The sequence below is a fragment of the Schistocerca americana genome, chromosome 4 (genome assembly GCF_021461395.2).
Source record: "Schistocerca americana isolate TAMUIC-IGC-003095 chromosome 4, iqSchAmer2.1, whole genome shotgun sequence".
Taxonomy (NCBI): Eukaryota; Metazoa; Arthropoda; class Insecta; order Orthoptera; family Acrididae; genus Schistocerca; species Schistocerca americana.
The window spans coordinates 613885964-613911810 of record NC_060122.1 but is presented as its reverse complement, the minus strand read 5'-3'; the positions used below and the strand labels follow the sequence as shown (position 1 = coordinate 613911810).

The following is a 25847-nucleotide window of genomic DNA, read 5'->3' as shown; positions in this document are numbered from 1 at the left end:
CAAATCAATCAAGGAACTTGCGTGCACTGCTGAATTGAGTTTTCTTGTGCTGCTCTGTCAGCCTTTTGTTATCCATCTTGCGCACAGTTTCCGATATCCCAGCATTTCTACGAGTGTTTCGCACAAGAGAGTTCTGGAGAGCTGTGGAAATTTTGCAGAAATTTCTTCCACTGTCAATCAGCAGTCTTCATGAACAGTTTCCTCGATTTTTTGCACCAACTCATCAGTCAAACTGGAAGGTCTTCCACTCCTCCATTCATCATCAACATTTAATCTGCCTCCATTAAACTCCCTACACCACTTAAACACACTCATTCTGCTCGTAACACCTTTTCCATAAGCTTTTTTCCTGTGTGAAAAAATTTCAGTATGTGTTATTCCCTCCTTGAGTAGGAAGCGGATCAAAGCATGTGGCTCGCGGATTTCTGACCAACACTTTTCACATAACTGGACACTACAATGTGAGTTTACGACCTACTGTATTTCTGTGATGCTCGACTCCCCCCCCCCCCCCCCCCCCAAAATGATTACACACAAATGCAATAAACTGTAGCAACTTCCAAAGTATGCCGGACATTAATTTCTAATGCAAAATTGTATATTTGACACCTGCAATAACTATCCAATCTGAAACTTACTGTTCCTTCTCCTTTGGTGCAGCAGTGTCTATTACTCCATCTCCCTTTCTCATTGGCTGTCAATCTTTTTCCCTTTACACTCATCTCTTTTTATCATGTCCCTTCCATTATGCACATCTCTCCACCACACACACTGTGGCAACTCCTGTACCGAACTACTACTTCCTCCATCAGTTCTTCACACTTCCTCTGCATTTACCATTTCACTTCTGTCACTATTTATTTTAGCTTCCTCTGCAAAAACATCCTCAATAGCAATTGTCTTGTTACACTCAACCAATGCCCAGCTGGATCCAAGCCAACAACCTCCTTTCTGACAGCCATACCCTCTCATAACAAATTCTCCTTTCAACATATCACACATGAATATGCTGTGACACTGCCATTGACACCTTAATGGCATTTTCCGATTCCAATATGATCAAGAATCATCTTGAGACACCCTTTCTATGCTATATAGAAATCGAAACCCCTCAATTATTTCAAATTGATTGATGTCATCTTCATGATGTTCCAAGACAAGGATACTCTATCCTCATTCCTTCATAACCTAAATGCCTACTCACCTCATTCTATTTACCAACTGTAAGTCCATCTTTATAAGAGAAGTGCAGGACCGCAGCTGTTCAGTGTCAAATGTCGAATCAAAACACCTTCTGCCAGCTAAATTTCCAATTATTTTATTTGAGCAACAATTTCTGTGCTACATTACACATTCTTCAAGCCTCCTGATTGACATGTAGGAGGAATCCCACCTCTTGTCTGGTCAAATTAGGGGTCAGTATTCAGTGACAGGTATCCATAGATTTTTGACACAACAGAACCTTGTGTCATCAAGTGATGATTGAACAGTGACAGGTATCCATAGATTTTTGACACAACAGAACCTTGTGTCACCAAGTGATGATTGAAGGGATCACTGCGTCAAAAATACTGTGATACTATTCACTGAATGCTAGCCCCTATTTTGACTGGACCAGAGGTGGGATTTTTCCTACACATTGGTGGTCGGAGGGGGGCTGAAGATGACATGATGTAGCACTGAAACTGGTTGCTTAACTGGAAATTGAGATGGCTGAAGGTATTTTGTTTTGACATTTTTTATTTTCATTCTATTTAGGTGATCCCTCCTCATCTCGGCAAAAACGCATTCTTGGATATCCATCACCTTCCTGGGGGCTGCACAAAGACCACTGTTCACAACAACCTCATCACTTACCAACAATATCTCAATTTTAATAGCTGCCACCATTCCAATCCAAAAAGTTCCTTCCTACAACCTAACCATCAGTGGGTGCTGCACTGCAATTCTGCAACCACTATGCCAAACGTTTTAAATAGGCCTAAGCAGGTCTGATCTTCTACCTTATTCAGAACATATTTCCTGAGTCTTCTCTTTAAATGAAACCAACTGAACACTTCCGAACTACACACGCTTGCTGACAAATCACACAATCAGAGCTCTTTGAAGCTCAATGACTCCTGGGAGTAACATCTTCTGTCAGTGCTTCAACTCTTCATATGCCATTAAAGGAAACACCCGCTCATCACTTTTATCCACCTTCCAAAGTGGTATTTAAATATCCACCAACCTATGTAATGAACCTGTATTTGTCTGTCCATATGACAATCATGTCCCAAACAACTTGGTTGACCCATAAGTCATACCCCTCTCAAATACTTGGGCACGAGGCAACACCTGCTTGCAAATCTGCTAATCTCCTATTTTGGTACCCCTTCTCCACACTGTTTAGCAGTATGTTCCATCTTGTTCTATGTTCCCCAGCCTTTCTCCTAGTGGCCCTAGGCCCTATGAAGTCTGCCACCCCCCCCCCCCCATCCCCCCCTCAAATAGGTGTAAGCCACCTTCCTAGCATGCACTGATATGTTTTACACACCCACCATTTTTCTGAACATTCCCACCCATGCTCTCCTTCTCCTCTCCCCAGTCAATATCCCGCTACTCACCCGACATGGTGCAGTGCTGGCAGTGTGTGCTCTTCTTATGCCCTAAAAGGAAACACCTGCTCATCATTGCACTGAAGCTTTTCATCTGAAGGCCTCTCTACAAAAGTGCCGTCATGCCTGGAGGCCTTATGAATATGGCAGAGTATGGACAAAACATATTGGACAGACAAGTACTGACAAGAATGGAGACAGCAGTGACAATTACTGAGTAATAATAAGGACAAAAAGAGGCTGCACACACATTGAGAATGAAAGAGGGGCTTATAAATACAGTCTTTTGAAGGCTATGTGGAAGGTAAAAGGAGGTGAGGGAGAAAGAGATCTCACATTCTGGATGACGTGGCAGATGGCAGCACAGACACCAGCATTAAGGAGGAGGTGGTGGTCCAGCAGAAATGGAGAGACAAAGGAATTGCTAACAACGCAGAAAAATAACAATGCTGTTGTTGATGACTATGACATAGCCTCATTTCTACAACTACTTTTAACCCTTGCATTTGCATTGGCTTATTAAAAAAATATATTTAGATATCACCTTTTTACAGATCTCTTTGTGAGTGGCACACATCTCCACGACATCAGACATGCATTTCTCTAAATCAACAGCACAAGACGTGGAGGTAATTTCTTGTAGGTCATCTTGCTTATTTATTTTAAATTCTGCATCTATCTGCAAACAAATCACAACAACCAAATATACCTATAAATTATCTGATTTATTTCAGAACAGTACATATTGATGTACTAATTTAGTGAAAAATTGAGATGATTGTGACCACCTCTACTTGAATAGGCTTCATTGTACGAAATAGAAGTTTCTTTAAAAGTAATATCAAAATTCATAGTATGTACACGTCTCAAATTTGTAAGTACTTGCAAATCAAGGTATCAGATCTTAGATGGTACTTGTTTTCTGGTCCAAGGCTTAATTTTTTTATAACTAATGTTTCATCCCCTACTGCAGAAGAGATCGTAAGAGACAATGGCTAGTATAGGTAGTTCTTTCTCCTTCATGAACAACTGTAAAACGAAAATCAGTGTACACTGCACTTCCTAAGCCAAACAGCCCTAACAAACTGTTTAAATGCAACCATCTGATCACTGTCAAAGATCACAGAGTCAAGCCACCATAAGAGTGGGTGTTCAGTAAGTAACGAAACACATTATTTTTTCCATGGGCAATTTTGGTTGGAAAAAATGCAGAATTTGTGGGACATTATGGAATATTCCCGCTTAAGCCCTTATAGTTTTATGAAGTTCTGATAGGTGGTGGCACCAGACAAAGCCTTCAGAATAGTATCTGTAACGGTGGTGTGCTCCAAGCAGAGGCACTGAGTTTCTTTTGGCAGAAAACCAGAGCATCGCAGATATTCACAGGGACTTGCAGAATATTATGGAGACCTGACAATGAAAAAAAAGCAAGGTGAGACATTGGGCGATGCCTTTGTCATCATCACAACAAGATCGTGCAAACCTGTCTGATAGCCCATGTGCTGGCCACCTGCACACAGCTGCAATTCCTGTAATGTTGGAATGGAACCTTCTGACTTCCATCTGTTTGGCTCAATGAAGGATGCACTCTACAGGAAGCAGTACATGGATGATGGGGAGATTACTAATGCAGCAAGACATTGGCTCCGACATCGACCAGTAGAATGGTACCATGTGGGCATATAGGCGGTCCCACTATGATGGCATAAGGCAGGCAGATTGAATGGAGATTATGTTGAAAAATAGGGTTTTGTAGCCAAAACAGTGGGGAATAATATGGTGTATTGGTAACCTGAATAAAATCAAACTGGTTTCAGAAAAAGAATGTGTTACATTACTTATTGAATGCTCCTCGTATGTTCTAGAGCTTGTACTGCAGGATACTCACTTTATTTAGCAGTAAGGCCTACAAGTTATCTAATTTCAGTTCCCTTCACTTTCTGTTAAGTTGTCTGTACTTGATTTTCTATTGTCCCTCTTTACTATCTAGTGTATTCACGATTTTGATGAAACCTGCTGAGTAAGCCCATCTGCCCAGTCAACATATGAATTCATGTTGTTTAAGTGCATGCACATTAGTGTTGTACTTTTTATATCTTTTCGCACATTAAGAAAAAAAAAACCACAAGTAATTGTTAGGCTAACAGCAGCATTGATAATCATGGAACATTAGCTGCAGACAACTACAATTACTGATTCAAAATAAACAACACACATGAAACACTGTTTTCTACCAGGGAATAAAATTTTACAATAAGCTGCCCAAGGAAATTAAAGAGAAAGCTAAAACATAGATATTGAGAAATTCCTTTTAAGCACAAATCTTAAATAATACATACTAAATAGTCAAGGATTATTCAGGGAACATTTAGCAGTGATCCACAAAAATTAAAGAATTATTAATTAATACCTCTGTCAATCTCCAGTTTATAGTAGAAATATAGTGCATTATACTGCAAAATCTTATTCCTATTATTTTTTAAATTGTATAAACACACATCTGATCCATTACAGATATCAAGATAAACTGTAGTGCGGTATATGTTTGAGAAGTTAATGCTGCAGAGACAAAAAGCACTCAATTGGTGGATATGACTGTTTCACCATATGGAATCTATGCAAATCCAAATAGCCCAATATTGTCAATACCTAGAAAATACCGTTCCAATTGCAAATCCAGACAGGTCCAAAATAATAGCAGGCTCACAACAACAGTATTGATACAGCGTGTTAGTGCATGCATCATATACAACCATCATGTGACTGCCTTTTAGGTCATACAAATGAACATTCAAAGATGTTTACAGCGGAACTCTACGGACAAGAAGACGATTGGAAGGGAATCCACTTTCCCTTGGATCATCTGACCCCAATACTGCTAAGCACACCTGGAATGCACTTGCGCAAAGTTTGGTCATCTGAAACTCAGATCAGATCAATCTCTACAAGTTATAGCCGGTATTTGAATGAACGTGCAACAACATGGCTGCCCAGTACTTCCTGTGTCTTTAAGGAGTACATTTGAGACATGTCACTGGCCACATCAGGGCAAAAGCGGCTTCAAAGTACATGTTCTAATTCAGTGGTTCTTGAGTGTAAGCACAGAAGCACACAATTTAATCATGTCAGCAATAGATGGTTGGTTGGGTGTTCCATTGATCAATTGCACGGTACGGTAGCCGTTATGATGTGGAACGTGTCAAGTGCACAAGAAATGCACATATGAAACAAAATATTTTATAAAATACAGAGTTAAGGATTAATATTTCTATTATTTACCCCATTCCCTTAAATAGCACAAAATTTGTATACTATATTTATAGATTTATTTATTCCTATTCAAAAATTCATCTATGGTATACAAGGAGTTGTCAAGCAGATATGATTTCAATTTATTTTTAAAGCTATCACTGCTGTCTGTCAGACACTTTATCTCACCTGGTAATTTGTCGAAAATTTTTATAGCAGCATATTTTACCCCTTACTGTGCCAAAGATAGGCCGAGCAAAGGATAGTGCAAGTCTTTCTTTTTTCTGGTATTACAATCATGAATATCACTGTTGTTTTTAAACTGGCCCATGTTGTTGAGAACAAATTTCATTAGTTCCCAATCTTTTAAAAAGAAGCCTACAAGATGTGCAACTATGAACCCCACACATTATTCTAACCATTTTCTTATGAGCAGTGAATACTTTTTGTATAAATGTTGAGTTACCCCAAAATATTATTCCGTATGACATCAGAGAGTGAAAGTATGCAAAGTATGTTAACTTACTAATTTCTATATCCTCAAAATTGGCAATTATTCTGATCGCAAAAGTTGCTGAACCTAGTCGCTTTAGGAGATCCAAAATATGAATTTTCCAATTAAGATTCTCATCTATACGTACACCCAAAAACTTAGTATGCTCTACCCTGTCTACTGACTTCTGTTGATGTGTTATATTTATTGAAGGAACTGTACTTTTTGCAGCAGAAAATTGGATGTACTGTGTTTTTTCAAAGTTTGGAGCAAGCCCATTTGCAGAAAACCAATTAATGACTTTTCCAAAGATCTTATTTGTATCATTTTCAATTGGACTTTCTTTTACTGGATTAATAATGATGCTTGTATCATTAGCAAACAGTGTCAGTTCAGTTTCCTGTTTCAGATAGGAAGGGAGGAAGTTCACATATATCAAGAACAGAAGGGGACCCATGATTGAACACTTTGGAACACCTAATGTAATTTCACCCCAGTTAGATGAAGTGGCAAACTTATTTAAATCACTTGACCCATGTAGGGATACTTTTTGCTTCCTGTTCTGTAGGTATGACTTAAACCACTCATATGCTATTCCATTTATACCATAGAATTGTAATTTCTGTAACAATGTCATGGTTCACACAATCAAATGCTTTGGGCAAGTCACAGAAAAATCCTATAGGTGACATTTTACTATTTAAAGACTCTATTATGTGGACAGTGAAACTGTATATTGCTGTCTCAGTGGAACAGTATTTTTGAAATCCAAACTGTGATTTACTAAGTATCCCATTACTGTTGAGATGGCTAACCACACGAGTACATTACTTTCTCGAAGATTTTTGAGAATGTTGTAAGCAAGGATACTGGACGATAATTATTGACGTCTGTGGTGTCCCCCTTTTTGTAGAGAGGCCTGACAATGACATATTTTAACCTGTCTGGGAAAATACCTTGAGTTAGTGATGCATTACATATGTGACTCAGAACATCAGCTGTAATTGCTCCACATTGTTTTAATGTCTTATTAGAGATGTCATCTAATCCAACAGAACATTTATTTTTCAGAGATTTAATAATTTTACTCATTTCACAAGAGGTTGTTAGGTGAAACTTAATCTAATTTTTTTCCAAAATGGACTCTTCCACATACTGCCTAGCTTTTTCTTTTGAACTGTTCTCACCAATTTTATCTCCTACACTTAAGAAGTGATTGTTAAATACATTAGCTTCTTGTGTACTGTTGGTTAGGATGGTCTCGTTCTCTTTAACAGTAGTACTACCTACCCCAGTGGTACCTTTCCTGTCTCCCTTCTAACAACATTCCATATTGATTTGATTTTATTGCCGGAGTTGTTAATTTCTTCTCCAACATACATATTTCTTGATTTCCAAACAACTTTTCTCAGTATGATACAATAATTTTTACAGTGTAAAACTACTTCTGGATCTTTACTAGTTCTTGCTGTCTCATACAGTTTTCTTTTTCTTTCTGAAGACACTTTAATACCTGTAGTGTGTAAATGTGTGTGAAATCTTATGGGACTTAACTGCTAAGGTCATCAGTCCCTAAGCTTACACACTACCTAACCTAAATTATCCTAAGGACACACACACACACACACACACACACACACACACACACACACACACACACACCCAAGGGAGGACTCAAACCTCCGCCGGGACCAGCCGAATACCTGTAGTAATCCAAGGTTTCTTTGAAAAGTGTGTGGTTTACACTTAGTAATTTTCTTTGGGAAACAATGTTCAAAGAGAGATATAAATTTATCAAGAAATATTTTGCACTTATTAGCATTTGGCTCATTATATACATCTCCCCAATTAACATTTCTTAAGCTTTCTCTGAAGTGCTGTATAGATACTGGGTTGAACGACCTCACACTTTTACTTAATGGTTTCTGAACTGTACACCCTGTTAGGTTTTGTAAGTTAATCAGTTGTGCATCATGGTCTGACAATCCATTTACCACAGGGAAAGCATGTGTGTGTTTTACACCCTCTTTCTGTACAGATACATTATCTATTAGCTACTGTCCTGAGCTATACGTGTAGGAAAATTGATCACTGATTCTAAGTTATATGTTGTTAATAACACTTCTAGTTCACTTTTCCTATCAAAATTACTTAGAAAGTTTACATTGAAATCACCACAGATTAATAACTTCTTCTTTTTGTCTGCTAGACAGCATAATAGGGAGTCAAACTTTTTTATGCACAGCTCCCAGTCTCCTAATGGGGACCTGTAGACTGTTGCTAATATCATTACTACATTATCTAGCTGAAGTTCACATGCACAAACCTCAAAGTGCTGATCAATACAAAATTTGCTTACTTCTACAGTTTTGCATTTATACCCTTGTTTTAGAAAAATGGCAACTCCTCCTTTATCCATCCTAGATCTACAAGTGTAAGATGCTAAATTATACCCACTTATACCAACACTATCCTTGCCCACAGTTACATGTCAGCAATATAACAAAATAACAACATACACAGGTGGTATTGAAGCACTGACAATTACAGATGTTTGTAAGTAAATATTAGGTGGAAACTATATTTGAAAACACTCACCACAGAATTAAGTTTCAATCTTTTAGTCTTTATTAAGCTTTCAGAACAAGCTTCTGGGTACACTTTTCTACAATGTGCAACAGTGCATATTAGCTGTTCACATTCTTCTCCATAATCTGAAAGAAAGGTCAACATTTAAGACAGACACATTTGATTCAAAGCACTAATTCTCGTACTATTGTCTCTTTATCCAGTAATTACAAGTACTGGATAAAGAGACAATAGGGGAAATAATAATATGCTTACATTAAGAACGTCTGTTAATAAATTCAGCAAGAAAATACTTTTTGGACTAAAAACATTAATGTGGAGATACAGGGAAACACAAACAATGCATTTCCATCTTTAATGGAATGTCTATGAACAAGTGAAGCTATGAAATTACTGCAAATAATAATAATAATAATAATAATAATAATAATAATAATAAAAGGAATAACTCAGCATATGAATGAATTATGTACTATGAACAATACATCTCATCCAGGTGTTTAGAGGAGGGAGCAGAAAAACTTTACAACGACGAACCAAGATGGGAAAAAGCTGGACTTTGAATTCTAAGGAGGTCACACACCCTTTAAGAGTACTTCTACACGAATCTGCCGAATGAACATTAAATGAGAGCAAAGTGATTACTGAGTAATATCAAGATTCCCACATGTTTTTTCCTGATATGTTCCATACACCCATCTTGGGCTGCTCACTTACTGGTTTATGCAATGAATAACATAATCTAATCTAGGCTATAAGATTTAAGACTTCATGTTTCTTACTGCACAGACTGTATAGCAGCCTTCACAATGCCAGCATTCACCAATAAATTAATTCATCATGCTTCATAGATCACTTCAACCAGGAGAACCTCTGTGGATGTAGAATAAGTCAAGATACACAATATAACTGCCACTCCCCATAAAGATGACAGGTTGAGTAGCAGACAGACACAATGAGATGACTGTTACACATTGAGCTTTTGGCCAAAGCTTTCTTCAGCAGAGGAAACACACAAATATTCACACAAGCAAGCACACCTGATGTACACATGACTGTGGTCTCGAGCTGCTCTGGTGAACAGTTTCTTCATTATGCCTGTCAGGAACTCAACATGTCATCCTCATGGTGAGTACCAATTTATTCTTTTCACAATATTGTTGATATTACAACCTGGACTTTCAATTGTTCAAGATATTTGAGGTTATTCGTAGGTACCTTCAGAGTTCCAGAAGGCCGCTGCACAAAAAACTACCAAACAAAGAAAAATGATGCACATCAGTTGATAAAGCATCTCTACAAGTTTTTATTCACACTGCAAGTGGTCAATATGGGCACTGTTTGTGACGCAGACATTCAAGTCACTGCCCGGAAAAGCATGACAACAGGTCACTTTAGCAATCTTTTCATTGGCGCCAATCTGCAGGCACAAACTAATTCAATGCATCAACATGGAGTGGATGTTGTGTCTAAATGTTCTTATACGCCTTCCGCCTAGAAATGTGCCTGTTACTAAACCTTGGTGCATATTAAGAAGCTAAACTTTGAGAGATGCTGTATCCACTGATAGGTGCCATTTTCCTGAATATCATGTAATTTTCATACAGTCATATTCTGAAAGTCTGGAGTTATTTACAAATAATTCTGTAAATGAAAGTGTAACGTAACGACCAAACATGGGTGTATTAGTGCAAGCCTGAGCAGTGTATTGCAGCTGCACTGACAGCAGGCGAGCATGGGCTGTTGTCACTAACAATTCAACCAGGCCAGAGCAATGTTTTGAAGCAGTTAGCTTGCTGAAACAGCAAACTCAGCAGTACTGCACAGACTAGTGCAGCAAGGGGCAAGGCAGATTTCCGGACTGACAGTAGCAGTAGTGTCCTAGGATATGTGACCGGGAGTAGCACATATGCACAAGTGGGTCACTGCTAGCTGTAAGTACTAGTCATTTTGTAATAGAATTATTCTGAGTCTCTCAGACCAACCAGGATGACGGAGCTGTGCTGCTGGACAACAAAACCACAAGGATCTGCCAGTACAAGTTATCGGTTCAAGGCCTAGAAATCAATGGTTCAAGGCAACTGCAGGGCAACAGCTCCACACACCAAGCCCCTCCCCGGATTTGTGCAATAAAGCAGCTGGTCACAACACATCATCTCCGTCAGTATGCTTGACTCCTGCTCAAGGAGCTGGTCACTCCATGCACACCATCTGTCTATTGCAATTGCAGGATCGGTGCCTCTATGTGGTGGACATCCCTCACCATGATGTAGCTGGGCAATGCCTGCTGCCATTGTGAACAAAGCATTGTCAAGTGCACACCGTTGGTGTGAAAAGTACGTGGCTGGCCTATGTAAGGGGACCGCTGTTGTGCGACTACTGCATCACCATCGCAGCGCATGGTGGCTGGCAGCCAGCGATCAGAATTCAGCAGTCAGCTGACCACTGACGCAATGTACCAGGCCTGCTCTTCATTTACATCACCAAGGTTTGAAGGGAAGTAATCAAGATGTGAGTCGAGAAAACGAACTTTAATTCTCATGTTACAGCCCAGCTTCTTAAAGTTGTCGAGCATGTCTGCGATGATTGTCCTGTAGTTTGGATATCTTCTGTATCCTAGGAAACTGGTAATAACTAATTTAAAAGATGTCCATGCTGCCTTTTCTTTTGTTTCCATTTTGTCCACAAATTTGCGATCTGTCGTAAGTTTTCTAATGTCTGGTCCAACAAAGATTCCTTCCTGTAGCTTTGCTTTGGATAAACCAGGAAACTGTCCACAAAGATATTGGAAACATACCCCTTCTTTTGGCAATGGCTTAAAAAATTGTTTCATCAGTCCTAACTTAATGTGAAGTGGTGGAAGAAACACCTTTATGGGATCCACAAGGGTTTTCCTCTCAACATTTTTAACCCCTTCCTGTAAGGTTTTATCAAGGGCCAAGCTTTTTTTATGTAGTGTTGCTTTCTGTCTCTATTGTCCCATTCACAGAGAAAACAAGGGAGCTTTGTATAGCTACTTTGTTGACCAAGCAACATTGAAATCACTTTTAAATCACCACATAGTGTCCATTTGTGGTCTGAATAGCAGAGTTTGCTTAAAACCAGTTCGAGGTTTTTGCAACATTCTTTTAAGTGAACCGAGTGTCCAAGTGGTATAGAAGCATGCTTATTGCCATTGTGTAGAAGTACTGATTTAAGACTTCTTTTTGAAGAATAAATAAAAAGTCTCTACTCATCACGAGCATATTCTATTTTGAAACATGCCACAAGTCCACAAACATCACTGCAAAACACCAGGCCAACTTCTTGAGAGAAGAAAGATACAAACTTCTTTTCCCTCGATTGATACCAAGAAAAGGATGTACCCAGAGCCAACATACGTTTATCTTTCAATCTAGATCTTAAAACCTCTGCCGATTCTTTAGAAAGGCCTAGGTCTCTAACTAAATTGTTCAGTTCAGATTGTGAGAATGGAATGGGATCTGTTGTGCCAGGATCATGATCATCTATATCATCCAAAGAGTCTGGAGGAGAGTATTGGTACTTCCGGTCCATGATGAACAAGGCAAATGGCTGATTGAATGTTAGGGTAAGAAATTTTATTTTTATTTTTCAAATTGAAACCTCGTACATTGCAAGAACAAAAATAGCAGTCATCACTATGATTATTGGGCTCCCTCCACGCCATTGGTGTTCCAAAACGTAAGGATTGCTTTTTACATTGAAACCATTGCCTCAGTTCTTCACACTAAACAAACTTTGTGTGGGGCACAAGGCTTATCTTGATCGCCTAACTTTATAACAAAATGGGCAAAATATACTTCTTCAGCAAAATCAGGAATGTTTTTTTGTTGCTTTTTTAACGGTATAGTTACCATGAATGTAGCAGAAGCAATCTGGCGAGTTTATGCATCCTCTGGTAGCCATTGCCCATAAAACAACTTCACAACACAAGAAAACAGTCACTACTTTAAAGCTCTAGTAACAACAACACATGAACAGCACAGAGTGAAGAGATACGAGGTGCATTCAAGTTCTAAGGACTCCGATTTTTTTTTCTAATTAACTACTCACCCGAAACCGATGAAACTGGCGTTACTTCTCGACGTAATCGCCCTGCAGACGTACACATTTTTCACAACGCTGACGCCATGATTCCACGGCAGCGGCGAAGGCTTCTTTAGGAGTCTGTTTTGACCACTGGAAAATCGCTGAGGCAATAGCAGCACGGCTGGTGAATGTGCGGCCACGGAGAGTATCTTTCATTGTTGGAAAAAGCCAAAAGTCACTAGGAGCCAGGTCAGGTGAGTAGGGAGCATGAGGAATCACTTCAAAGCTGTTATCACGAAGAAACTGTTGCGTAACATTAGCTCGATGTGTGGGTGCGTTGTCTTGGTGAAACAGCACACGCGCAGCCCTTCCCGGACGTTTTTGTTGCAGTGCAGGAAGGAATTTGTTCTTCAAAACATTTTTGTAGGATGCACCTGTTACCGTAGTGCCCTTTGGAACACAATGGGTAAGGATTACGTCCTCGCTGTCCCAGAGCATGGACACCATCATTTTTTTAGCACTGGCGGTTACCCGAAATTTTTTTGGTGGCGGTGAATCTGTGTGCCTCCATTGAGCTGACTGGCGCTTTGTTGAAAAATGGCATCCACGTCTCATCTATTGTCACAACCGACGAAAAGAAAGTCCCATTCATGCTGTCGTTGCGCATCAACATTGCTTGGCAACATGCCACACGGGCAGCCATGTGGTCATCCATCAGCATTCGTGGCATCCACCTGGATGACACTTTTCGCATTTTCAGGTCGTCATGCAGGATTGTGTGCACAGAACCCACAGAAATGCCAACTCTGGAGGCGAACTGTTCAACAGTCATTCGGCGATCCCCCAAAACAATTCTCTCCACTTTCTCGATCATGTCAGACCGGCTTGTGCGAGCCCGAGGTTGTTTCGGTTTGTTGTCACACGATGTTCTGCCTTCATTAAACTGTCGCACCGACGAACGCACTTTCGACACAGCCATAACTCCATCGCCACACGTCTCCCTCAACTGTCGATGAATTTCAATTGGTTTCACACCACGCAAATTCAGAAAACGAATGATTGCACGCTGTTCAAGTAAGGAAAACGTCGCCATTTTAAGTATTTAAAACAGTTCTCATTCTCGCCGCTGGCAGTAAAATTCCATCTGCCGTACGGTGCTGCCATCTCTGGGACGTATTGACAATGAATGCGGCCTCATTTTAAAACAATGCGCATGTTTCTATCTCTTTCCAGTCCGGAGAAAAAAAATCGGAGGCCTTAGAACTTGAATGCACCTCGTACTATGAACTGAAAGACAATAGCAGAAGCCCATTGCTTGGTGATGGGTGGGTGGGGGGTGGGGTGGGGGGGCAGACCGACATACAGGCACTGACCTGAAAATACTGCTGGTTTCTCCTGAACAATCTTTATTTTATGTATATCTAATATAAAAACGGCTAAATAACAGTTTATGGAGACCCTAAAAACCAAAATTGAAACTCACTAGAGTGCTGAAATATCAAAAAAAGCTAAAACTAGACAAGCAGTTTGTGAAATAACTGTATGTGATGGCATTTTTTCACTATTTTTCCTGAAATCAGCATTGAAAACACTATAAAAACCACTTAATAAATTTGAAACAATTTTTATGTTGCAGAACTGTGTAATTATTGCGGGTAGCAAAATTGCGACCAGTGAGAAAGTGAAAATGTACGTGACATGTACAGAAGCGTTAAAGAACACAGTCCGCTTGAGCAGTTGGAGAAAGGGCTTTTGCCAAGCTATAAAAAAGACAATAGTGTGATGTATTTTCAGGAGTAGTTGTGCATAACTGTGAAGAGAGATGGAGAATGTCGATTTTACAGACAGAATAATTGTAATGAGCACACGTACAAGTAAGGGCAGTGTGATGCATCAAACGCAGTTTTGCTGCAAGAAGCTAGAGAGAGGGCACTCAATGCTTTTTCTGATGGGACTGCTGCTGGACATGTCAAGAAGGGTGTGTACAGGTGCAGCAAAGGATCTACATTCAGCTGTAACGTTTTAAAAGGAATGCGAAGAAATTTACATAAAACAGGTTAGGAGATAGACATGAGGTATGTTCTGTGAACATTAAGAGTTACAGAGATGGAAAGAAAGGCAGTTTACACAGTCAGCGTCACCAGACACAGGGAAATACAAGAAATGGGGCGTATCAGTAGGAGAACTTGGATAATAGACAAAGGGGTGGAAAATGAGATGGAAGGCAGCTGTTAATTGCAAGAGAGAACCCCCAAGTCCACCTGAAGACTTTCCTCTTACAATTGGATGTAATAAATACTTATGCAGAGGTGGAGTGTGCAGTAATAGATGGTGTAAGAGGTAAAGAGTACAAGTTTTTAGTGGACACAGGGTTGCATGTGCCTGTTGCCAGTACAAACTTAGTGGGTCGAAGGCAATGCAACCTGTCACACTACAGGTTATGTGGTGTTGAGGACAATGATGTGGGACCATTGGAGTAGTTGGACATGGATTTTCGTGTAAGGGTGTTTGATTTAAGCAATGTGTATGGGTATGCGAGCAAGGGCTACAGCATGGTCTTGGTGTTAGATTTTTGTCTCAACATTGTGCTAAAACTGATCTTTGGTAACCTTTGCAGCATATATATATGCTGAGAGAGAGAGAGAGAGAGAGAGAGAGAGAGAGAGAGAGAGAGAGAGAGAGAGAGAGAGAGGGAGCATGAGGGAGGAGGGGCAGATGGAAGGGTTGCTGTTCGAATCTGAGGATTTACTTTTGCCAGCAAAGCCTGTGCCTCAACACAAAACACCAACAGGATATGCAACACTGGTGTATCAGAAACCATATCACATTCCAAGGTATTTGCAGCTGATTAAGGAAGATTTTATTAACGATCAGTTAGCTGAATGGATAATGGAAGTGAGTAGTAGTCCATGGGGTACAGGAATCAGGGTCACATCAAAACAGTTTAGGGATGGTTTTAGAAAACACACATTCTCCTGTGACTACTGCCTCTTGAATAGCAAGACTGCAGCAAATGTATATCCAATCACCAATATTACTGAGACTGTTGGTAACTTGGGATAATGTTGGTACATTTTTACCATAGATTTGAGGAATGGTTCCAATCAATTGGATGTTGTTTCCAAAGGATGGCCGTGACCGATATAGAATTTTCGGTACCATGGGAATACTAACGGTTCAAGAGAATGCTGTTTGGATTGAAAACTGTGTGTAGATTATTGGAGAGTGTGTTGTGAGGTTTGAAACCATGTCTGTGTGTAGCTTACCTGGACGATATCATTGTACTGTCAAAAGTCACGGTGCAGCATATACAACACCCAAAGAAAGATTTTAAAAGACTGAGGGCTGTGCGTCTTATGCACAGAGAAGCGCCATTTTGTATTAGATGATGATGATGATTGGTTTGTGGGGTCCTCAACTGTGCAATTATCAGCACACGTACAAAGTCCCAATCTTTGCATGGTTGAATTTAGCCACTTTCACAAATGATGACGACGACACAAACACCCAGTCCCCGGGCAGAAAAAATCCCCAACCCGGCCAGGAAACGAACGCGGGACCCCTGCATTAGAAGAGGTGGGATTTTAGGGTATGTAATTAGTGAAGATAGAGTGACGACAGACCTGGGGCTAGTACAAGAGTTCCAATGCCTAAGTCAATAAAGGGACTGCAATCTTTTTTGGGAGCCTCAAATTACTACAGGTTTGCTGACACAGCATGACCACACACACACTAGCTAATGAAAGGTGTGAAATTCATTTGGACAGAGGAGCATCAGGGTGTGTTTGAGGAATTAAAGAGAGTTTTGACATATAAAACTCATTTCTAGTATAATTCCAGACTTTCTGAAGGAGTTTATCCCTTCCTGTGACACATCTAACCATATTTTGGTTTGGTTTTGGTTTTGGTTTTTGCTTTAGGGCACAAAAAACAACTGGGGCTATACACACCCAAGTCAAAAATATAGCACAAAGACAGGGAAGAGTTAAAAATGACTATACAGGAGTCCCAATTGATGTCATAGAAGACAGCTAAAAATAGGCACGTGGAAAAGGGGCTAAAAAGACGTCATACAGAAACGAAGGACCAAAACTAAAAATTTTTGGCCTTCGCCATATTGCTCTGTCAGACAAAAAATAAAACGCGGTTGACAGCCCGTGCGTCATTTGCTAAAACAGCTAATAACTCAGACAGCAAAACCAAAGGGGAACGTAAACAGTTAAAAAATGGGCATTCCATCAGGAAGTGGCGGACAGTTAAAACTTGGGTGCATTGTGTACAAAGTGGTGGGTTAGTGCCACTTATCAAATGACGATGGCTAAAAAGGCAGTGCCCAATACGCAGCCTAGTTAAAATTACCTCCTTCCGACGGGACGGCCGAGATGAGGGCGCCCAACTGCTGGGAGAGGCTTAATAATCCTGAGCCTATTCCTATGAAGGGAGGAAAAATTGGCGGTGCCAAAGGGACACCACCTCCTGACAGACAGCAACACAGAGATCATCGGGGGGAACATAGGAACTCACGGGCTGAGGTAAGAGGACGGCAGCCTTGGCAGCAGCATCAGCAGCCTCATTTCCTGGCAGACAGACATGACCAGGAACCCACAGAAGCATCACACTGGCTCCACCAAGAGTGAGCAAGAGACAGTTTTCCTGGACCCACTGCACTAAGGGATGGGCAGTGTACAGCGCACATAGACTTTGAAGGGTGCTGAGTGAGTCCAAGCAGAGGACACAATTGAGAAGGCTGTGTCACTGGATGTACTTCATGGTCTGATACAGGGCAAAGAGCTTGGCTGCGAATACTAAACAGCGTGCCGGAAGCCGATATTGAAAGACATGGGTGCCAGTGATGAAGGCACACCCGACCTCACGGTCAGTCCGAAAGCCATCAATGTATATAAAGGTACTATCGGGAAGTTCCATGCGAAGGTCATGAAACTGAAGGCGATAGACCGAGGCTGGAGTACTGTCCTTAGGAAGCGAATGAAGGTCAAAGTTGACACGGACTGCTTCACAAAGCCAAGGTGGTGAATGGTTCACACCCATCGGGAAAGTTGCAGATAATGTGAAGTTAAGCCTCCATAGCAAGTGCCAAAAGCTGACTCCCGGAGGTAACAGAGAATTGGGACGCGCCCCATCCTGGTGATCAAAAGAATCATCGAAGGCAGATGCATGGGATGAGTGGCCACATATGACAGACAAATGGCATGCATACCTGCCAAGGAGAAAGTCACGGCGGTAGGACAGTGGTAGTTCATCAGCTTCAGCACACAGACTCTCAACCGAGCTAGTGTAAAAGGCACCCGTGGCCAAACAGATGTCATGTTGGGGATAATGTTGAGATGACGTAAGAGGGATGGATGTGCATACACATATCCAAAGAACCCATCATCGAGTTTCGAACAGATAAGGGACCTATACAAACAGAGGAGGGTGGTTCAATCAGCACTCCAAGAAGTACCATTGAGGACACATAGGACACTGAGGAACTGAATACAGCAGGCTGCCAGGTAAGACGCAAGACCAAGAGTGTTTCCTATTGAGCATGAGCCCCAGGGATTTCGTAGTTTCAACGAACGGAAGGGCAACAGGCCCAGGACGTACAGATGGTGGGAGAAACCATTGGTACCGCCAGAAATTCATACAGACAGTTTTGTCCGTGGAAAAGCGAAAGCCATTGTCGATGCTCCAGGAGTAAAGACAGTCAAGACATCACTGAAGACACCACTCAGTGAGACAGGTCCACGGAGAACTGCAATAGATGGCAAAATCGTTAACAAAAAGGTAGCCGGAGATGCCCACTGGGAGCCACGCCATTACAGGGTTAATGATGATAGCAAAAAGGACGACACTCAGGGTGGAACCCTGAGGCACACAGTTTTCTTGGATAAAGGTGTCTGACAAGGCAGAACCCACACACACCTTGAAAACTCGGTCTTTTAAAAACGCCTGAAGGAAACAGGGCAGGCGCCCATGGAAGCCCACCGTGTAAAGAGCACAGAGGATACCAGTTCTCCAGCCGGTGTTGTAGGTGTTCTCCAAATCAAAAAACATGGCCACATTCTGGGATTTCCACAGAAAACCATTCATGACATGGGTGGACAAAGTAATGAGAAGGTCAACTGCAGAATGCCGTGCTTGAAATCGACACTGTGCATTCTTCAGTAAATTGCGAGACTTGAACCACCATACCAGCCGGGCATGAATCATACGTTCCATCACCTTGCAAACACAGCTGGTAAGAAAGATGGGACGGTAGCTAGAAGGAAGGTTTTTCTCTTTACTGGGCTTATGTATGGGTATGACAGTGGCTTCATGCCAGCATACAGGATACATGCCCTCTGTCCAGATGCAGTTGTACGTGTTAAGCAGAAAGTGCTTACCTGCAAGAGAAAGGTGCTGCAACATCTGAATGTGGATGACATCTGGCCCTGGGGCGGAGGATTGGGATGAACTGCCCCACAGTAAAGGCGGCGTTGCAGTACTCACAATTCAGAGAAGAGAAGAGTATCACCCGAGTCGCCTCCGCTCGTTTCCAGTAGAGGAAGGCAGAGTGATAGTGGGAAGAGTTCGAAACTTCCACATAATGGCGGCCCAAGGTATTGGAGATAGTAATAGGGTCCACAATGACATCATCAGCTACTGTCAGGCCGGAAATTGGGGAATGGATCTTGGTCCCACAGAGCCATTGGAGGTCACCCCACACGACAGAGGAGGGGGTGGAACAGTTAAAGGAACTAGTGAATGAAATTTATTTTTACAATCTCGAAGAACACAATGACACTTTGCACGCATCTGTTTATAATGAAAGCAGTTTGCCATCATAGGATAGTGGTTAAAAACGTGGAGAGCACGTCTCCATGCTTGAATTGTGTCACGGCATGCCTCAGTCCACCAAGGGACTGGGACACGACATGGTAAAGATGAAGTATGAGGAATGGAACATTCTGCAGCAGTGAGGATAATGTTTGTGAGGTATTCCACCTGGTCATCACAACTGGGGAAATCTTGTTCTTCGGTCACCAGGGAGGAGTAAAGCTGCCAGTCAGCCTTAGGAAGCTGCCATTTGGGCGAGCACGCAGATTGGGTAGGAATCAGCAAACGGACAGCACACAGGAAATGGTCACTTGAGTAGGTGTCAGAAAGAAAGAACCACTCAAGACGAGGGGCAAGCTGGACAGTGCACACGGATAGGTGCAAATGGGAATTTATGTACGAGGAGTCATAAAGGAAAATGGGTGCTCTGATGTTAAGGCAGAAGAGGTCAAGTTGGTTAAGAAGGTCAGCCAAGAGTGCACCTCTCTGACAGGTCCTGGGATAACCCCAAAAGGGATTATGTGCATTAAATTGACCGAGTTGCAAAAATGGGGGAGGTAGCTGCCCAATATGCTGAAGGAAGTCTGTCCTGGTGGCAGCAAATGATAGAGGGACATAAATGGTACAGAGGGAAAAAGGCAGGTGGGGAAGGAAAAGGCGAACTTTAACAGCTTGTAGATTGGTAGTCTGGGAGATGGGTTGACTATATATGTCATCCTGTATGAGCAGCATGAAGCCCCCATGAGATGGAATGCTGACCTCAGGGGGAAGGTCAAAACAAATGTGAAAGCACAAAGCGGTCGTGAGGGTGCAATTTCATGTCCTGAAGGCAGAGTACAAGGGGATGCTGTGATGCTAAAAGCAGCCGTAAATCCTCTTTGTGGGACTTAAGGCCGTGAACGTTCCATTGGAGGAGAGTCATGATAAGGAAGAGATGTAGTGGTCTCACCTCGTCGGCTGCCAAGTGACAGCCGGGGGAGGGGGGTGGGGGAGTCGCTGCTACAGACTACAGGGCACAGAAGCAGGAGGATCCTGCTCCATGGGGTCTACAGAAGCATCGACTTGCTTGTGCAGTCGGTCTGTGGAGTCAAACGCTGAAAATGGTTGTTTGTGCACACCAGCAACACGGAGGCCGGCCGGGCTAAGGTGACTTGTGGCGACACCATCGAAGAGGATCTTCGAGTTGGCGAAGGAGAAGACCGTTTGCCTTTGGTGGACTTCTTCGAGCCTTTCCGGTTAGAGGAAGACTCAGGGTTGTTTGGCTGGAGGGACAGACGAAGTCATCACAGCAGTACTCCTGTCCTTTCTGGCCTACTGGTTGTGTAGCTGGTGGCTTCACCCCTTGAGGTGAGAGTTTGATGGTTTGTTGCACAGCTGGACGGCGGGATGGCAATCCTACCTTGACACAGGGCGATTTCACAACCTCAGAGCTTGACTGGAGGTCGCATGTCTATGTGGCCATGTCCTTCATGGAGCGAGGGGTAACAAGAACAGAACTATAGGTACCAGACGGGAGAATGCATGGTTTGCGACTAGTCAGTAACTTGCAAGCGACTGGGTAATGCACTTTTTGCTTTACCCAGACCTCTTGAACAGCATGGCCACCATTAAAGTTAATATAGCAGGTAGAAGGAGGTGGACAATCGCCCTCGTGGGCATCTCTATCACAGGTGAAACATTTGGATGGTTGAAATGATGTCACTGGTAGCAGCGCATTGGATTCAAAATGTACAGCCAGACTGTGATAATTTCATAGCCTGCTTTGATCTTTGGTGGAAGCACCACTCTATCAAAGATGAGAAAGAGAGTGTGGGTGGGCACTAAGGAGGAATCTACCTTTTTATTACACAATAGACTGCAATGACACCCTGATCAGAGAGGTAAGACTGGATTTTGACCTCGGTTAGACTGTCGAGCAGCCTTGTGTAAATTACATCACGGGAAGAATTCAAAGTTCTATGGGCATTGACATGACCAGGTTAACTGTGGAGAAGCGAGGCAGCAAGCAGTTGATGTGTTTGAGAATCAAAGCAAAGTGCCATTCCGTAAACGAGAGCAGGATTTCACAGGGGCGGCAATTGCATCAACATCTTTCTGAATACTAAACAGATTTACAGTCTTCAGTACGTGAGACCATTAGGAACTGTGGTGCAGTGCGAAGGGTCTTTGAATCATTAGCCTCATTATGTTTACATTTTGTTGAAGTTGAGTGGGAAGATGATTGACTGCCGAAGCGGAGAAATGAGAGGAGAAGGGAAACAAAGAAAGGAAAAGGGAGCAAAAAACATAGGTGAGACTGTTCTTACGTCAGCGACAGAATGCAGCACATTACCAATAACACCCCCAGACATGTTCCCCAAGGGAGGGGAAAATGAATAGCAAGAGGATAGACATGCAGCACGAAAGGAAAAAAATGTTGCAAAGGCTGGGGCCCCGTGGTAGCCAAGAACAAGTCCGTCAAAGAGTGGTGAGCCCCCAGGGGGACCATAATTTGGAAAGTGTTTTAAGCCAGGAGATTAATGGTGAAGAGCATCCTGTAGCCTAGATGTCGACACAGCTGAATGCAGCAGGGAAGAACTACTGAATGGCAGAGAAGCACATGTCGCACCTCAGTTACAGCATCACATATTTTTGATGTTATCTTTATGGAAAAAGTTTAGGGTAGTGACAGACCACACTGCTCTGAAGTGGTTATTGGGACTAAAAGGCTGGCGAGATGGGCCCTGAGACTTAGCAAATTTGACTAAGAAGTCATACACAAGCCAGAGAAGCAATAAGGGAATGCAGACACATTAAGCAGGAAGGTAGCAGTGGTGAAAGTTCTGAGGTGTGGTCTGGCAGGCAGTGTAGAGCACTGACAGTGAACTAAATAGTGCAGGATACAATTGCAGTTTAACAACTGATGGACTGTTGTGCCAGGAAACGAGGCTAGGGCCGTGGGTAATAGTAACAGTGAAGTTTAAGGAGGAGATTTTAAGGGAAACATATTATTATGTGTTATCTGATCATGAAAGCAGCAGACCAACAAACTGGAGAGTGGACGAGAGATAGGAATAAAATTGGATGTGGATCAATATGTGAAAAATTGCATAGTGTGCACAGTGGGCTGACTTGAATCATAAATGGGTACTGTTGCAGAGGTTACCAGAAGCATCAGAACCTTTTGAAATGATTGGAGTTGATGTACTAGGATTGTTCAATTGTACTCCAGTATGAAACCTATTTGTATTAAAAATAATAAATCACTTTTCTTGGCAGATGGTGTCGATTGCTATGCCAAATCAGCGGGCAGTGGCAGTTGTACACGTAATCGTTAACTACTGGATGTTGTAGTTCTGAGTACCAGACATGATAATTACGAACCATGGGACGAATTTTATGTCACACTTACTGAAGGAGCTGTATTGTTAGTGCATTAGAAGAAGTTACACAGTTTTTTAAATAGTTCTTTACAATGAGCCTGACTACTGCTTTTATTTATTTTACAGCCCTTTTCTGCAGTTTAAAAACTGTGTGCATGTTTTGTACCTTCGATCACCAGAAGAGAATTCCACAACTAAGAATTAAGTGTTTGTGGGAATACTATGTCCCCACAAGACACTGGCTGTTCCAGAATCAGGATAGAGCCCTAAAAGCAGAACATCCTGATGACTGTCTTTTTGCCTTATCTTTCAATGTTCATGGCATGTTAACTGACAATACTCATCTCTAAAAACTTCATGCTTGTTACACAATCTACAGATTTATCACCTATGCTTAATGTGACAGTTGTTTTCTTTACACTGAAGTGCACACTATTTGTTTTCTTTCTGTTCATTGTTGATCTATTACATAATGACAATCTTAAACCTCTTTGAAAATTTCATTTGCTTTCTTTAATAATGGTGCTGGTTTTTTATCAGTAACAATGATGCTGCCATTATCATCAAACAAAATCCCTTTCCATCTGGAAAGACAAATATGCAGAGAACAGAAATGGAAAATATACTACCCCGAGGTATACTTGTTCTTAATGATTCATGTCTGACAATTGTTGTACTAAAAATTTATGATTGGCAGATTCGTGAACTATCTGTATCTTTTGCACCTTTTTTTCCCTGGAATGGTTGGAACCCTTCATTTGCTTTTCCTCTTGCACCTAGTGCTTCTATTTGTTTAGTAATATTTTATGTTTAACTGTATCAAAAGCCTTGGACAAGTCTAAAAACAAGGCTATTCATCTTCGTCAAGAGCTTCAAGTACCAATATGGTGATATCTGTAATGGCTGATATTGTACTTCGCCCACTTCGGAAACCAAAGTGTGCTTCATTAAAAAGGTCATTATTTATTCATGGAACTCATTAGTCTATCTTTCATGATTGATTTTTGAGAACGCAGACAGTAGTAAAGCCGTTTACTGAGTGCATTTGCATTCCTTATGAGATGCCATGTCTAGTGTGTTGTGCCAAACTTTGCCAAGGTGACACATCACACTGATTCAGCGGCAGCCAGAAGAATCAAGAAATGTGCTAGCCTAGCCATGGTTTGTGAACGAATACATTTTACTTGCTTGAACCTAGACTTGACTAACAGAGAATTTCTCAAACTATATCTACAGCTGACCAACCAGGTCAACTCCTGGACATGGGAATGGACTGATGGTGTTACATGGGCCACAGCGTACTCTGCACAAAGTAAGGGCACTGGACATCAGACATCAAAATTCGAGCATTTATCAGAACGACAAACTTCTGATGTTCCCTGCGAGACCATCATCAATGTCACAGGCAGGCACCTGGATGAGGACATGCTCCCAGTGCTTAAGAGAGAACTCAACTTTGCACCATCTCCCAAATCTGCACCTATCGGTCTTACCAGCCGACAAAGGCAACACAACTGTAATCTTATCTCATAAGGATTACGTTGAGAAAATGCAGGGCTTGCTAGAAGACAGTGCACATCAGAAGATCAACACTTATCCTACCGAGAGAGTGGAGAGGAAGACCATGGCTATTCTCAAAGAATTTGGCTTAACTGATGATGTGAAGAAGCTACTACAGAGAGCATGTGTTCCACTGAGACTTTACGGATTCCTAAAGGTACACAAAGAGGGAATGTCTTTACGGCCAATTGTCAGCAACATTGGTGCTCTGACACACTCACTCGCAAAATACCTGAAGGATATGATTAGCCCCTACATCAGAAAATGTCCACATCATATTTGTTGGGCATCTTAACAACTTCAGGCTTCATGATTCGGACATCCTTGTGAGTTTCGATGTTGTCTCTCCCTTGACGAGGGTGCCTTTGCAGGAACTCTTGGAACTTATTGGTCAGAAATTTGACACAGAGACGACCAACCTTGTTAGGCATGTCCTGACATTGACATACTTTCTCTTTGATTGTGGATACTACAAGGAGACAGAAGGAGTAGTCATGGGGAGTCCACTTTCATCAGTCGTCGTCAAATTGTTCCTGGAACATTTCGAGGAGGAAGCCCTGGATTCAGCGCAGTGGAAACCTACCTGTTTCTTCCACTATGTTGACGACATCTTCATCATATGGCCACATGGTAGAGACAAGCTGAATGGTTTCCTCATGCATCTCAGTTCCATACACCAGAACGTCAAGTTTACCATGGAAGTCAAAGTGGATGGAGTGATCCCTTCTGGATGTCTTGGTTAAAATAAGAGTAGATGGCAAACTGGGCCACGGCATGTACCATAAGAAGACGCACATCGTCCTTTACTTACATGCAAACAGCTGCCACCATCAAGCGCAGAGGAATGGTGTCTTCAAAATATTGGTTAACATGGCCCTTACTCTGTCACAATGAGAGCCTTAATCAAGAACTTCAACAGAAAAACGACTACATAGAGAAACAAATTCAGAGAGCTCTACATTTGAAAATGACCATACAACTGGAGGAAACAGAAAAGAAAGCTGAGCAGGATGGGGGTTTAGCATTTATTCCATTCTGTGGCACTTTATTGGAAAAGATGCCCAGAATTCTTCAAAAAAATCAAGTGAAGACTGTCTTCCATCCACCAATTAAGACACTGGCACTGCT

General features: G+C 41.8%; 1 protein-coding gene across 2 annotated transcripts in view; it reads right to left on the bottom strand.

Moving 5' to 3' along the window:
* The window catches only part of LOC124612414, a 109176-nt gene that overhangs the window by 62626 nt on the left and 20703 nt on the right, over window positions 1–25847 (bottom strand). For both annotated transcript variants that reach the window (XR_006979542.1, XM_047140613.1), the window contains exons 2-3: window positions 8938–9053; window positions 3142–3276 (exon numbers count right to left, since the gene is read on the bottom strand). Coding sequence is in view for 1 of the 2 variants with exons in the window: in XM_047140613.1 (XP_046996569.1) it covers window positions 3142–3276; window positions 8938–9053 (251 nt within the window). In the remaining variant the exon portion in view is untranslated. The remainder of the gene's footprint in view (window positions 1–3141; window positions 3277–8937; window positions 9054–25847) is intronic.